At 45.2% G+C, this 14,354-nt stretch overlaps 2 protein-coding genes across 2 annotated transcripts in view; both read left to right on the forward strand.

Moving 5' to 3' along the window:
* The window catches only part of adamts17 (ADAM metallopeptidase with thrombospondin type 1 motif, 17), a 236,219-nt gene that overhangs the window by 106,437 nt on the left and 115,428 nt on the right, over nt 1-14,354 (forward strand). The window contains exon 9 of the mRNA XM_046074026.1: nt 11,688-11,828. Within this exon, the coding sequence (XP_045929982.1) occupies nt 11,688-11,828 (141 nt within the window). The remainder of the gene's footprint in view (nt 1-11,687; nt 11,829-14,354) is intronic.
* On the forward strand, nt 13,307-14,246 carry LOC123985951. The gene is made up of 2 exons (XM_046073964.1): nt 13,307-13,786; nt 13,976-14,246. The coding sequence occupies exons 1-2, from the start codon at nt 13,347-13,349 to the stop codon at nt 14,223-14,225; spliced, it is 690 nt and encodes a 229-aa protein (XP_045929920.1). The 5' UTR covers nt 13,307-13,346; the 3' UTR covers nt 14,226-14,246.

Here is a 14,354-nt window from a genome sequence, read left to right on the forward strand (position 1 = left end):
GAGGGAGGCAGCCTACACAATATACACACAGAGGTACAGACAGTGAAGGTAATGTTGCTATAGACTAAATGAAAAATGGTACAGATATTTATAATAGTGTTAATGGTAACCATCGTAATGTTAATGATTATAATAACAATAATAACAATAAGACTAGCAACAATAGTCGTTGCAGTAGAGGGTGTCGAGCAGGAACACAGGGGCAGCAGGTGACCCGCAGCCACAGATCCAGACTCCACAGCTCCAGAGCCAGAAAACCTGCAGGAAGTGATAGGAGAGAGGAGAGAGACGAGAAAGCACAAGACTACCGGAAAGGGGAGAAGTTGAGTTAGTAACATGCATTAATGGTATGAGGTTGCATACAGAGGGAGAGAAAGTAGAGGAGAGAGGAGCTCAGTGCATCATAGGAAATCCCCCGGCAGTCTAGGCCTATAGCAGCATAACTAAGGGGTGGTTCAGGACTCACCTGAGCCAGCCCTAACTATAAGCTTTATCAAAGAGGAAAGTCTTAAGACTACTCTTAAATGTGGAGATGGTGTCTGCCACCTGAACCCAAACTGGAACCTGGTTACACAGAAGAGAAGCTTGATAGCTGAACGCTCTGGCTCCTAGTCTACTTTTGGAGACTCTAGGAACCACAAGTAACCCTGCATTCTGGGAGCGCAGTGCTCTGGTGGGGTAGTAAGGTACTATGAGCTCTTTAAGATAAGATGGTGCCTGGCCATGAAGAGCTTTGTAGGTAAGAAGAATGATTTTAAATTCTATTCTGGATTTTACTGGAAGCCAATGCAGACAAGCTAAGACAGGAGTAATATGATCTCTTTTCCTGGTTCCTGTCAGAACACGTGCTGCAGCATTCTGGATCAGCTGAAGAGTCTTAATGGACTTTTTCGAGCAGCCTGATAATAGGGAATTGCAGTAATCCAACCTAGAAGTAACAAATGCATGGACTAGTTTTTCTGCATCATTTTTAGACAGGATGTTCCTGATTATCACAATATTACGTAGGTGAAAAAAGGCGGTCCTTGAAATTTGCTTAATGTGAGACTTAAACGAAATGTCCTGATCAAAGATAACTCCAAGATTCCTCACAGTGGTGCTGGAGGCCAGGGCAATGCCATCAAGGGAAACTATATCTTTAGATAATGCGTCACGGAGGTGCTTGGGCCCCAGAACAATAACTTCAGTTTTATCTGAGTTTAACATTAGAAAATTACAGGTCATCCAAGTTTTAACATCCTGAAGGCACATTTGAAGTTTAGCTTACTGATGAGTTTCATCTGGCATGATCGATAGATATATAGAGTATCATCTGCATAACAATGAAAGTTTATGGAATATTTCCTGATAATATTGCCTAAAGGAAGCATATTTAAAGTGAAGAGGATTGGTCCGAGGACAGATCCTTGTGGAACTCCATGACTAACTTTGGCATGCATGGAGGACTCATCGTTAACATGTACAAACTGAAATCGATCTGATAAATAGGACTTAAACCAGCTTAGAGCGGTTCCTTTAATGCCAATGAAATGTTCCAGTCTCTGCAATAGGATCTGATGGTCAATGGTATCAAATGCAGCACTAAGATCTAATAAAACCAGTACAGAGACAAGTCCTTTGTCTGATGCAATGAGGAGGTCATTAGTAATTTTCACCAGTGCTGTCTCTGTGCTATGATGAACTCTAAATCCTGACTGAAAATCCTCTAAACTATTGCTCTGTAGAAAGTCACACAGCTGTTTAGCAACTACTTTCTCCAGGACCTTAGAGAGAAGTGGAAGGTTAGATATCATCAGAAAACATCCGGATCAAGTTTGGGTTTTTCAGAAGAGGTTTAATTACAGCTACTTTAAAGTACTGTGGTACATAGCCTGTTGATAGAGATAGATTGATCATATCTAGTATAGAGGTGCTGACTAAGGGTAAAACATCTTTAAGCAACCTAGTCGGGATGGGGTCTAAGAGGCAGGGTGATGGTTTAGATGAAGAAATTATTGAAGTTAGTTGGTAAAGATTGAGGGAAGCAAAACAGTCTAAACATATATCTGGTTCTACAGCTGTTTGTTTAGAGATAAGTTGGTGCCAGTTGAGGGCAGGTCTTGGTGAATTTTGTTTCTAATAGTTAGAATTTTATCATTAAAGAAGCTCATGAAGTCGTACTGAGAGCTATGGGAATACTTGGTTCAATAGAGCTGTGACTCTCTGTCAGCCTGGCTACAGTGCTGAAAAGAAACCTGGGGTTGTTCCTATTTTCCTCTATTAATGACGAGTAGTACGCTGCTCTGGCATTACGGAGGGCCTTCCCATAAGTTTTAAGACTGTCTTGCAAAATTAAACGAGAATTTTCCAGTTTGGTGGAACGCCAGTTCCTCTCATGTTTCCGCGATATTTGCTTTAATTTGTGAGTTTCAGTATTATACCATGGAGCTAACCGTCTTTGTTCCCCTTCGAGGGAACTCAGACTGCGTCGGTGAAGACACTATGGGAACGCCTCTGGGCGTGGCAGGGCTGAACATGAATGAAACTACTCCAATCCTATTGGTGTTGCTAGAACGGTAGCGTGTGACGATGTAACTGGAGGCGTATATAAGCACGCCGGCACACAGGACACATTAGCTCTTTTCTATTCCGCAGGCACTCTGGCATGTTAAGAAAGACTACAGTATCCAATCTCTTACTTGGAAGGATGGCAGACAGAGAGATGGCTGGCGAGCAATTCAGGCGATGTGTTTTCCCGTGCCCACGTTAGATCACGGCGGGCGACACTATCCTGTGTGTTTCCTGTCTGTGAGGGGGCTGCTTGCGGCCATTGCAAGGCCCTGCCCCTGAGGGTGCTGAGGTCCCCTGCGGCTCTCTTCTCCCAAGATGGCAGGATGCGTTCTCCCCGTGGATCAGGCCCGGCGGTCGCTGAGGCCGCGCAGTGGGTTTGGTCATGGGGCTCCCAGCGCGACATCTCTGACGGCATCGGGATTGCCGAGGCTTCTCGTGTCTCGTCTGCTGACTCCGACTCCCCTCTGTCTCGTTCGGGAGCCCGATTCGTGGATTCTCCCGCTCGAGGTATGAGCCAGGAGAGGCTGCAGCTGTCCGGCTCTGAGGAGCTGGAAGTGCTTAGCATCATGGAGGAGGAAGACTTCCTGGAGAGAAAAGCAGAGTGTCATCAGTCGGTGCCCAGCTATGACGAACTCCTGGAGCAAGCTCCAGCTTGATTGGCCGCAGGATGTACCAAAGACACATGCTACGAGCAAACTGGATGAGCGCTTTCTGCAGCGCCGCCTCCGCGCCGTTCTCTGCCTTTTTTTCCGGACTTGCATGATGAGTTGTGCAAGTCCTGGGTCAAGCCCTTCTCAGCTCGTCTGACTACTCCCCCGCTCCGGGTCTATAGCGACGTAGCGGGAGTCCAGGGGTTTGGCTATGGGATGATGCCCCGGGTTGAGGATGCTTTGGCTAGCTATCTTTCGTCATGCATCATCCCTCAAGGAGCCGGCGCTACCTACCAAGCCATGTCGTATGACATCTGCTTTGGTGGGCAAAGCTTACATGGCGGCGGGCCGGGCTGGTGCAAGCCTGCACACAATGGCGGTTTTGCAGGCATACCAGGCCGACCTGCTGAAGGACATAGACTCAGGAGCAGGACCCTCTGAGGAGGATATTGCTGAGCTCCGCCGAGCTACAGACTTGTCGCTTAGAGTCACGAAGGAGACGGCCCGCGCTATTGGCCGCTCCATAGCCACGGAACGGCACCTATGGCTCAACCTGTCGGGCATCCAGGAGAAGGAGAAGACCTTTCTCCTCGACGCACCGATCACAACCTCTGGCCTGTTTGGCAAGGCGGTGGACGGTTCCAGCATGCCAGGACACAAGGAGATGCGTTCCGGTAATATTTCCCTCATTGTTCGGAGGCCAGGATGGCGACGGCTGTGGAGAGACGAGAGAGGGCCCAGCCGTCATCCAGCTCCTACCGCCAGAGGCAGAGTGTCGCCTCTCGTGCTCCCCCTTATCACACTCGCGATTCGAGGCGGCGCTCTCACCCACAACCCCCCGAGACGAGGGATCTGAGGACCGTTCTTCAGTCTCAGGTGGGACAGGCACTTTGGCTTACATACCAAAGGCTTACATGTCAGCAGGATCTCCCTGGCCAACCTCCACTTCAGGGTGCCACCGGGGACCCACGCAAGACCCCAGCCACCAACCCCGAGGGGCTGGTTCCCGCGACAGGTGTCGAAGGAAGCGGGAGCCCCCCCGAGAGGAGGAGACCGAGGTCCCCTCCCTCGTGGCAGCCCAGGAAGCAGGCGCTGTTATCCCGCCGCATCGACACCCGGGACACGCTGACCTCCAGCAGACACGTGCCAATCTCCCTGCCCCAAGGGGCTGTAGTTGGCAGGAGTTTCAGCTCACATACCGTGGGTTGTCGGCGGGGTTTCCCTGGCGGAGCTACGCTTCAGGGTGCCGCCGAGGGCCTAGGCAGAACACCGGCCACCAGCCCCGAGCCCAGTCCGGGGACGGAGGATCACGTCCGATTTTAGATCTACGGTTCCTGAACAAATCTCTGAGGAGATTCAGGTTCAAGGTTCATTGGTTTGTCACGATAGATCTACAAGACGCATATTTCCACATCTCCATCCGTCCCTCTCACAGGAAGTTCCTGAGGTTTGCCTACGGGGGCGTGGCATACCAGTATCGGGTTCTTCCGTTCGGCCTAGCACTCTCTCCTCGCACGTTCACCAAGTGTAAGGATGCAGCTCTGGCCCCGGTGAGGCTCCAGGGCATCCGCATACTGAACTACATTGACGACTGGCTCATTCTGGCCCAGTCTCGAGAGTTAGCCGTTCGGCATCGAGATGCCGTCCTCGCCCACCTTCGGCGTTGGGGCTGCGGCCCAACACGAAGAAGATCGTGCTGACACCCACCCAACAGACTACGTTCCTAGGGGTGGTGTGGAACTCGATGATGATGCGGGCCCACCTGTCGCCTGCACGCGTTGGGTCCATTGTGTCCTCAGTAACCAGAATAAAGCTAGGCCGCTCCATCACTGTGAAACACTTTCAGAGAGTGTTGGGTCTCATGGCAGCAGCGTCCAGCGTAATCCCGAGAGCCCCGCAGTGGTGGTTAAAATCCAAGGGATTCTCCCCGAGGGGAAATCCGTTCCGTCTGATACGGATTACGAGCAGGTGCTTTCGTTCCCTGTCAGTATGGAAGAAACCTTGGTTCCTGTCCCAAGGGCCTGTGTTGTGACACCTCACTCACGGGATGGGGTGCGGTCATGGACGGCTGCTTCGCGAGAGGCTCCTGGGAGGAGCATCGTTTCTGTTGGCACATAAATTGACTGGAAATGTTGGCGGTTTTCAGAGCTCTGAGGAGTTCTCTGCCCGCTGTCCGCGGTCGCCACGTCCTTGTCATGACCGACAACACGGCGGTGGTGGCCTATTTGAATCACCAGGGGGGTCTGCGCTTGCGCCCATTATGCAAGCTGGCACATCGGATCCTCCTGTGGTCCCAGCAGAGACTGCTGTCCCTCAGAGCGATGTACGTCCCTGGGACCCAGAATCAGGGACCAGACCTGCTGTCGAGACAGGGGCTGAGGCCCGGGGAATGGAGACTCCACCCCGAGGTGGTGGAGTTATTATGCGAAGAGTTCGGCCCCATAGACTTGGACTTGTTTACGTCTCGAGACGACGCACTGTCCTCTGTGGTTCTCCCTCTCGCCCCCAGCCCCGCTAGGGCTGGATGCCATGGTACAGACGTGGCCGAGGCTGCGTATGTTTAGACTGCTTTGCTTCCCGCAATCTTTACCAACTAACTTGAATAATTTCTTCATCTAAACCATCAACCTGCCTCTTAGACCCCATCCCGACTAGGTTGCTTAAAGATGTTTTACCATTAGTCAGCACTTCTATACTGGATATGATCAATCTATCTTTATCAACAGGCTATGTACCACAGTACTTTAAAGTAGCTGTAATTAAACCTCTTCTGAAATATCCCAGATGTTTTAGCCAACTATAGACCTATATCTAACCTTCCATTTCTCTCTAAGATCCTTGAGAAAGCAGTTGCCAAACAGCTGTGTTACTTTCTACATAGCAATAGTTTATTTGAGAATTTTCCGTCAGGATTTAGAGTTCATCATAGCACAGAGACAGCACTGGTGAAGATTACTGATGACCTCCTAATTGCATCAGACAAAGGACTTGTCTCTGTACTGGTTTTATTAGATCATAGCACATATTACAGAGGCTGGAACTAAACTCCGATAAAAGTTATTGTTCTGGGGCCCAAGCACCTCCGTGACGCATTATCTAAAGATATAGTTTCTCTTGATGGGATCTTCTTAATCTTATCTTAAAGAGCTCATAGTCATGGCAGGTCCTGCTGTCTCAGGCGCAGGGCCAGGTCTTTCACCCTTGCCCCGCCCTATGGAGACTTACTACCCCACCAGAGCACTGCGCTCCCAGAATGCAGGGTTACTTGTGGTTCCTAGGTTCTCCAAAAGTAGAATGGGAGCCAGAGCTTTCAACTATCAAGCTCCTCTCCTGTGGAACCAGGTTCCAGTTTGGGTTCAGGAGGCAGACACCATCTCCACATTTAAGAGTAGGCTAAGACTTTCCTCTTTGATAAAGCTTATAGTTAGAGCTGGCTCAGGTGAGTCCTGAACCATCCCTTAGTTATGCTGCTATAGGCCTAGACTGCCGGGGGATTTCCTATGATGCACTGAGCTCCTCTCTCCACTACTTTCTCTCCCTCTGTATGCAACCTCATACCATTAATGCATGTTACTAACTCAACTTATTCCCTTTCCGGTAGTCTTGTGCTTTCTCGTCCCTCTCCTCTCTCCTCCTATCACTTCCTGCAGGTGTTTCTGGCTCTGGAGCTGTGGAGTCTGGATCTGTGGTTGCGAGTCACCTGCTGCCCCCGTGTTCCTGCTCGACACCCTCTGCTACAATTATTATTATTAATCCTAGTGTTATTATTGTAATTATAATCATTAACATTACGATTATTATCATTAACACTACTGTAAATATCTGTACCATTTTTCATTCAGTCTATAGCAACATCAACTTTACTGTCTGAACCTCTGTGTGTGTATATTGTATAGGCTGCCTCTCTCCCCTCTCTCTCTCCTTTCATCCCTCTCTCTCTTTCTCTCTGTTCCTCTCTTGCCCACTCTCTCGCTCTCTCCCTCTCTCTCTCTTACCCCCCAACCGGTCGAGGCAGATGGCCGCCCACCCTGAGCCATGGTTCTGCTCGAGGTTTCTGCCTCTTAAAAGGAAGTTTTTCCTTGCCTCTGTCGACTAGTGCTGCTTTTGGTGGGAACTGTTGGGCTTCTGTAAATATCATCACAGAGTACGGTCTAGACTTGTGGCCTGTATTATGAAGGGAGTTCAACCTACTCAGAATTAACTCGGGTTATCAGACAAACTCAGGGTTGACAAACTCTGACCGCCTACAACTAGAGTTAAACGGTACTACAACGGTGGATAAGATGTTTGTTAGTTGAGTCCGTGTTAACCCGGTGTTAACTTAATTGGAGTTATGTTTAACAAAAAAGATAATAAAATAACATTTGTATATCAAACAAATAGGAGACTTATTAACAAATTTTAACAAAACTTTCTTCAATGCCATGCATCATGGGAATTTAGAGGGATCGACTTAGGCTGCTCTATATCACCCCGTCCCTCTGAATTCCCATGATGCATGGCAGTAAATGTAAATGCTCTGTATAGCGCCTTTCTAGTCTTTTCGACCCACTCAAAGCGCTTTTACACTACATCTGCATTCACCAGTCATACACTGAGCTTAAGTGCTCAAACAGAAACTAACATTCACACATATTCATACGGAACAGCCGCTCTCCCGTCTGAGCCACAGCCGCCCCTTGAAGTCAAGAAAGTTTTTTCAAATTTGCTAATAATTCTCCTATTTGTTTGAAACACAAAAGTTACATTGTGATTTACGTTTTGTTAAACGTGTCTGCTTAGGAAATAGTGTATTTTGTTGGTAATTGTCATTCTTGTGGTGGTTTACTATTGAAACCAGTTTCATTTGATAAAAATGGCTGCATTGACAGCTAGCCCACTCTTTTTTGCTCATCCAATTCTTCAACTTGCATTATCTCTCTGTAATTATTGTGTTGACTCATGCTTTATATTTTCATGCTCAACTGCTCAAGCTGTAACAAAAAAATAAACGAAGGACAATTGAAAAGCTTAATTTTTTAAGGCAAGTGTATTTTATCTTCAACAATACTTCAAAATGTTACTCAAAAACCTGTGTGATCCAATAGTGTAGTGGTAAAGAGACAGTCCTCAGAGTACCACTTCAATACTAATATATTATAGCTTGTGAATTTACAGAGCTGTTTGTTGTTAGAACCTGATGCTAACAAAATGCGGTGTCCTTATTGATTTTCAGTGGTTAATTTAAAATTCTATGTTGTCAGTCTTTCTAAATGCAATCATTGTTTACATGATATTAAGTCTTTCACAGCATAATTCTTTGGCTGTTCATTTTATTCTTCAACAGCAGAGTAGACATCACAGAAAATGTGTTTATAAGCGAAACATGCCTTCTATTGGTGCTTAGGAGGCAATTTTTTTGTCAGAATAAGACACATGATTGATAAAGAAACTTGAAAGCCTTCCCTTCACAGTGTATCTGAGTAGTCCAGTGGTTTAGGTCTTGCTCCGGATCCAGAGATTGATGGATCAAACCCCACTTACAGCATGTTAACGAAAATGGGCAAAACTTAACACATATGTTTGCTGAACAAGTGTGCAGCACATCACTGAGTCTCTTAGCTGATGGAGGCACACATTGCACTGACAGCAGTAGCAATCGCAAAAAATAGCTGCCAGCTCTCACATGCATTTTCTTAAGGAAATGCCCATTCCCAGTCCGCCTATAAAATTTTTCCGCCATGTTGAATTTTTTGAAAATCACATTTTTGACATCTCCTCCTAGACCGTAGCTTCAATTGCCACCAGATTTTCAGTGCAGTGAATCATCATTGGATCAATCTTATTAAAAGTTGTATAAAGCATGTCGATATCTCAATTACTTTTCAAGATATGGAAGTAACTGAAACACGTCCTGAAAGTTTCATTCAAATTGAACTCCCGGGGGAACTATAAATGCAAACAAACTGTGCTTAATGTACAATTTTAATGAGATCTACAGTATGTAAACCGTAAGGATATGCAATGTATTTAATGTTTAGGGGAGTGTTCAAGATAATATAGCCTGTCTGGTCTGGCCTGAAAGGCCCTGGCCTAGTTGGACAGTTGTCAGACTGATCTGGGGTCTCATTTATAAATGGTGCGTACCTACAAAACAGGGCTGGAAACGTGCGTATGCCACTTCCCAAGAAAAGGTTGTGATCTATAAAAAACAAACTTGACGGGAGAATTGCGGTCCTGTAAGTAAACTCTGAAACATGCGTATGCACATAAACTGGACAAATGAAAAACAGCGACTCTGATGACAGAAGAATGAAATGGTTTAAAATGAATAGGCCAACTATTGTGTAAAATAAATTGAAATATTACCTCTGAGTATTGTAGGCTTAAAGCCTTTCTGAATTTGATTGACTTTCCCTGAAGTGCGCAAAAAAACACACAATTTAAGATCACTTGCAGTGCACAAAAAGATCCAGATTTAGGATAATAAACGCAAACGGAGATATCTGTTGATGCCTCAAATATGTTGTACAGTTTAATCCGGAATCATATTAATTAATACTTGCATGTTGAGCAAATAGTAGAGCATAGTTTCAAAGATGTTTGTTGCCTTTTTGAGCCTAACGCTGTCCGCCAGCATGTGTATATGATGCGCTGCTTGTAAAAACACATTATTATTATTTACTCTCTTTTCAAACAGGGGAATCCAGATTAGTACATGGGTCATCCCGTCTTGCATCAGTGTCCCCCCCTCCAGCCAGTGATGTAACTACTCAGGAGGGATGCCCCTTCCTGCAGATCGGTCATAAAGGCGTGGAGCTCCGGGGCCCCCTTTCCTCCGGTGCACAAGCGTTGCGTGAAAGTGTGTTTTTTTTACCCACCAAACAACATGCTTAAGCCTCACCAAAAGGAACGTCAGTGTCACACTGAGTTAAATTTAATTTTGTAGCTTTTCTGTCAGATTTTGTCTCCTTTTCTTCCTGCAGTCAGGACGTATTAATATTAATAAGGGGCGTTTCACTGACCATTTATAGGCAACTATGGGCGTTTGAAGGGTCGGACATGGAGCTCCCTCACATGCACCATATTTCAAGTTGATTTTGATTTATAAAGGGAAGTTGCTTACAAGTGTGCGTACGCACGGTTTTATAAGTCAGAATATTTTTTGGTGTACACCGTTTTTGGCTTTTGGGTGGAAGTACACTTTTAGTGAGGTTTCTATGCACAGTTTTATAAATGAGACCCCTGTTTCCTCTGCTTGAAGGCACTATACTAAGACAAGTATGAGTGCTGAATTGTACTTCTATATCAGGGAAAAGAGTCTTGTAATTTATTAGTTTCTGAGTCTGTTCCTGGAGTTCAGACTACGTTGTTGTTTTTAATTTGCAAATGTAGGTCATGGCTTTGGGTGGAATCACACACACACACACACACACACACGTAACTGTGCTCAAGTGATGGCCTCCTTCCTTCCTCTGTTGCTCTCCATATGTGCCTCTCACACAGACATGCATTGTGTGTGCACAGATGCACTGTGGGTAAGATCCTTACTGTCAGAGCTTCCCTCAGGCTCTTACTCTGCTTCATCAAAATGTTGCAGGTGTGTTTCACTAAGATGTGCTGCTGTTTAAAGGAAATTCACTGCACTGTGTTGTAAATTGTTTGTCTCTGTTGCATTGGCACAATTTTTAAATGAAAATAATTTTTTAAGACACAGTTTAAAATTGTAATTCCCCCATTTCTCTCAGTACAGTACAAGTACATCTCATAATTCAAATGTACAGTGTAGTTCACTTGACCGATTATAGCCCTGGGGTGATTCAAAATGGGATTACACTGCTTTTCTAATTAACTGTTACTTAGACGCATGTACATGAACATGCTTATTGTGTAAAAGCACATATGCAATATAGTTAAGCCAAACATCACCTATTTCTGTTATTATTGCACTACATTTAAGCATGGCTCTTCCGCCAGTGTGTGAATGTAAGTTTCTGTTTGAGCACTTAGGCTCAGTGAATGAATGTGAGTGAATGGTGAATGCAGATGTAGTGTAAAAGCGCTTTGAGTGGTCGAAAAGACTAGAAAGGTGCTATACAAATACGGAGCATTTACATTTCACTGTTTTTTCCAGGGCTGGGCAATTGTTCAATTTAAAAATTCATAACAATATACCATTTTACCATGTGCTGTAAAATGTCAATGCTACTCTTCTCCAGTATACCATTTAACTCACCAAATGTTTTTCTTTTCTTCATTAGGGTGGAGAAGTTTTTGTAATTCACTATGTTAAAATGAAAGTGTCAAACAATCAGAGTCATGCTAGAACACAAAATCTACTCACAATAAGAATGGAGTGACCTGCCAAGGGACTCTAGATGCAAATTAGCATGAAGCTATAATCTGGTACAGAGCATCAAATGGTAACTTTTATGTTTTACTGTATGCTCTCCCTTTTAAATAAATAAATGAAATTTAGTGAGACTGAATGTCTTTTTCTGACTTCAGCATGGGAATGAGCCATGATGATGACCACGCCACCTGCACCGGTCATTCCCACATCATGTCTGGTGAATGGGTGAAAGGAAGAAACCCCAGTGACCTGTCATGGTCCTCCTGCAGTCGCGATGACCTGGAGAACTTCCTCAGGTGAGACACAGCTAGATACCACTCCCATGCTGTAAGACAAACTTCCCTGTTGTTCTCTTCTTTCCTTCTTTGTCTTTGTTTTTTCTTTGACCTTCACCTGACAGTAGTGTTGTAGTACTCAAGATCGGTCATGTGGTCTCAAGACTGTTTTTAAATCGACTGCATCCTAAACATAGAGAACTCTGAATTTTGTTCTCTGTGAGTTTATTTATTGGCCAGTTCAGTATCTGTTACGTAGTGTTTTGGTTCCATGTCTTAGTGTTTACTCCTGGTCTGTGTACTTCAGTGTTTGTGGTTATTTTGCCCATGTCTGCTCTGTATTCTGTTCATATTTCAGTCTGTTTTCCCTGTTACATCTGTAGACTTTCTGTACGATTAGTTTTTAGTCTGTTCTGTGTTCCAGTTTGTTTCTTCTCTTGTGTCAGTTGCCAGTGCCTTGTGTTCAGTAACCTGTGTTCTGTCTGTTCCACCAGTAATCCCTCTGTTTGCCTGTCTCTGTTTTGCCCTGCCGTCTCTCGGCCTGCCTGTCTCGTTAGTCCTGATCCCTGTCACCTACGTTGCTCCTGCCCTGCTCGTTAGTCCCTGTGTATGTGTTTGGTGTTTCTGTTTAGTCCCCGTCCGGTCATTGTGGCTTGTAATGCTGTGTCTCGTGTGGATGTTTTTAGCCTGTTTGTTCGCCCTGCTTGTTTCTGTGGATTTTGGATTTCTGTTGGATTACCTGTTCTGTTGGATCACCTTGTTTAATTTGGATTCTTATTTAGGAAAGCCTCAGCTCAGCCACTCTGCCTTGTAAGTGTGCTCGCCTTAAGTTTCTTAGTAAACCTCTGAACTGTACCTGCTCTGCTTTGAGTCCTGCATTTGGGTCCACCAACCTTTTCACCACACGCAACTGTGACAAAAAGGCCTATTTCTCTCTATTGTTCACAAATCTGTTAGTGAGCACTTCTCCTTTGCCGAGATAATCCATCCACCTCACAGATGTGGCATATCAAGATGCTGATTCAATAAAATTTTATTTATATAGCGCCAAATCACAACAACAGTTATCTCACAGCGCTTTTCATAAAAGAGCAGGTCTAGACCGTACTCTGTGATGATATTTACAGAAGCCCAAAAGTTCACACCAAGAGCAGCACTAGGCAACAGAGGCAAGGGAAAACTTCCTTTTAAGAGGCAGAAACCTCGAGCAGAACCATGGCTCAGGGTGGGCGGCCATCTGCCTCGACCGGTTGGGGTGAAGGAGAGAGGGAGAGAGAGAGAGAGAGAGAGATGGACAGAGAGGAACAGAGAGAGAAGCCTACACAATATACACACACAGAGGTACAGACAGTACAGGCAATGTTGCTATAGACTAAATGAGAAATGGTACAGATATACAGTGTATATAGACCCCTTTTCAGTCACATTAAACATTGTGACGTATTTGTGTGGGCGGGGCATAGCTGGAGGCAGAAAGATTTCCCTGAATACTTCAACAACGGTAGCTAAGAAATTTTGTTAGCTTTTTTTTTTTCAACAATGGATGGAGAAAATACAATTTTATCTGAATATGTAAGGTCACTCACTGTCCGGGACCGCGATAATTATTTTAAAAAGTTAACTTTAATGGACGGAACCAGATTGGTCGACCCCTACACACTCACTCAATGGATGGACGAACTGACAGGATTACCTCCGTTTGAGTGGCCTGACATCTACACCTACCTGATAGAGAAACCGAGCGTGTATAGTAAAGAGAAACTGAGGGCGTATAAATCCTTAGATGCCTATAACTACGTACTGAATGGTCACGTACAAGACTTAAAATACAAAGATTTAACAGATGAGTTTTGTGTCGTACGATCCGAAGTTCTGCCTAGCCAGCGCCAAGGCCAGAAGACGACCATGTACCAGGCTTGGGTCATTGTAAACAGAAGAAACAACTACGTCTTGACCGCGAACTGCACTTGCATGGCTGGGTGAGTAACTTAGCTAATATAAGATTAGAAAGATCACATTTGATATTGAATTTAAATGGAAAAAAAAACGTTTGTTGTTAATAGTTATGTTCCATCATTATGTTGTGTTTAGCTATGTTGGTGTGTTAGCTATGCTATGAGATGAGCAACAAGTTATCACTCAGTTTAATTTTCCATCTGACATAACAGTCTAGGGTCTTGCTGCAGCCATGCAGCCGCAGTGCTATTTAAGGTGGAGCTGTATGTTAGGATGGGGAGGACCGAGCAGCCAGCAGGCACATCAGGAGAATGTCTCTGGAAACAGACGAAGAGAGAGGTCAAACCAGCCAGAATTAGGGAGATCAACTTCCAGAGGCCTAAAAGACAGTTGACCGCAGCAGTTCCAGCCAAAGTCAGGAGGTTCAATAGCAGTGCTAGAGGCATGTACCAGAGTAGATGAGGGTTTGTTGAGTTAAGAATTAAGCTGCAATTACTACCTGACCAGGTCAGAGCTATTCTGCTAGGTGAAGATTCATTCTCAAATGTCCAGTCAAACTTTGAAGTGCTTAGTTGAATCTCAACACATTTT

The sequence above is a fragment of the Micropterus dolomieu genome, linkage group LG17 (assembly GCF_021292245.1).
Source record: "Micropterus dolomieu isolate WLL.071019.BEF.003 ecotype Adirondacks linkage group LG17, ASM2129224v1, whole genome shotgun sequence".
Classification (NCBI taxonomy): domain Eukaryota; kingdom Metazoa; phylum Chordata; class Actinopteri; order Centrarchiformes; family Centrarchidae; genus Micropterus; species Micropterus dolomieu.

Coding starts and splice junctions, on each gene's coding strand:
- LOC123985951 (XM_046073964.1), top strand. CDS start 13,347: ATGGATGGAGAAAATACAATTTTATCTGAATATGTAAGGTCACTCACT. Junction 13,787..13,975: donor AACTGCACTTGCATGGCTGG/GTGAGTAACTTA, acceptor CTGACATAACAG/TCTAGGGTCTTGCTGCAGCC.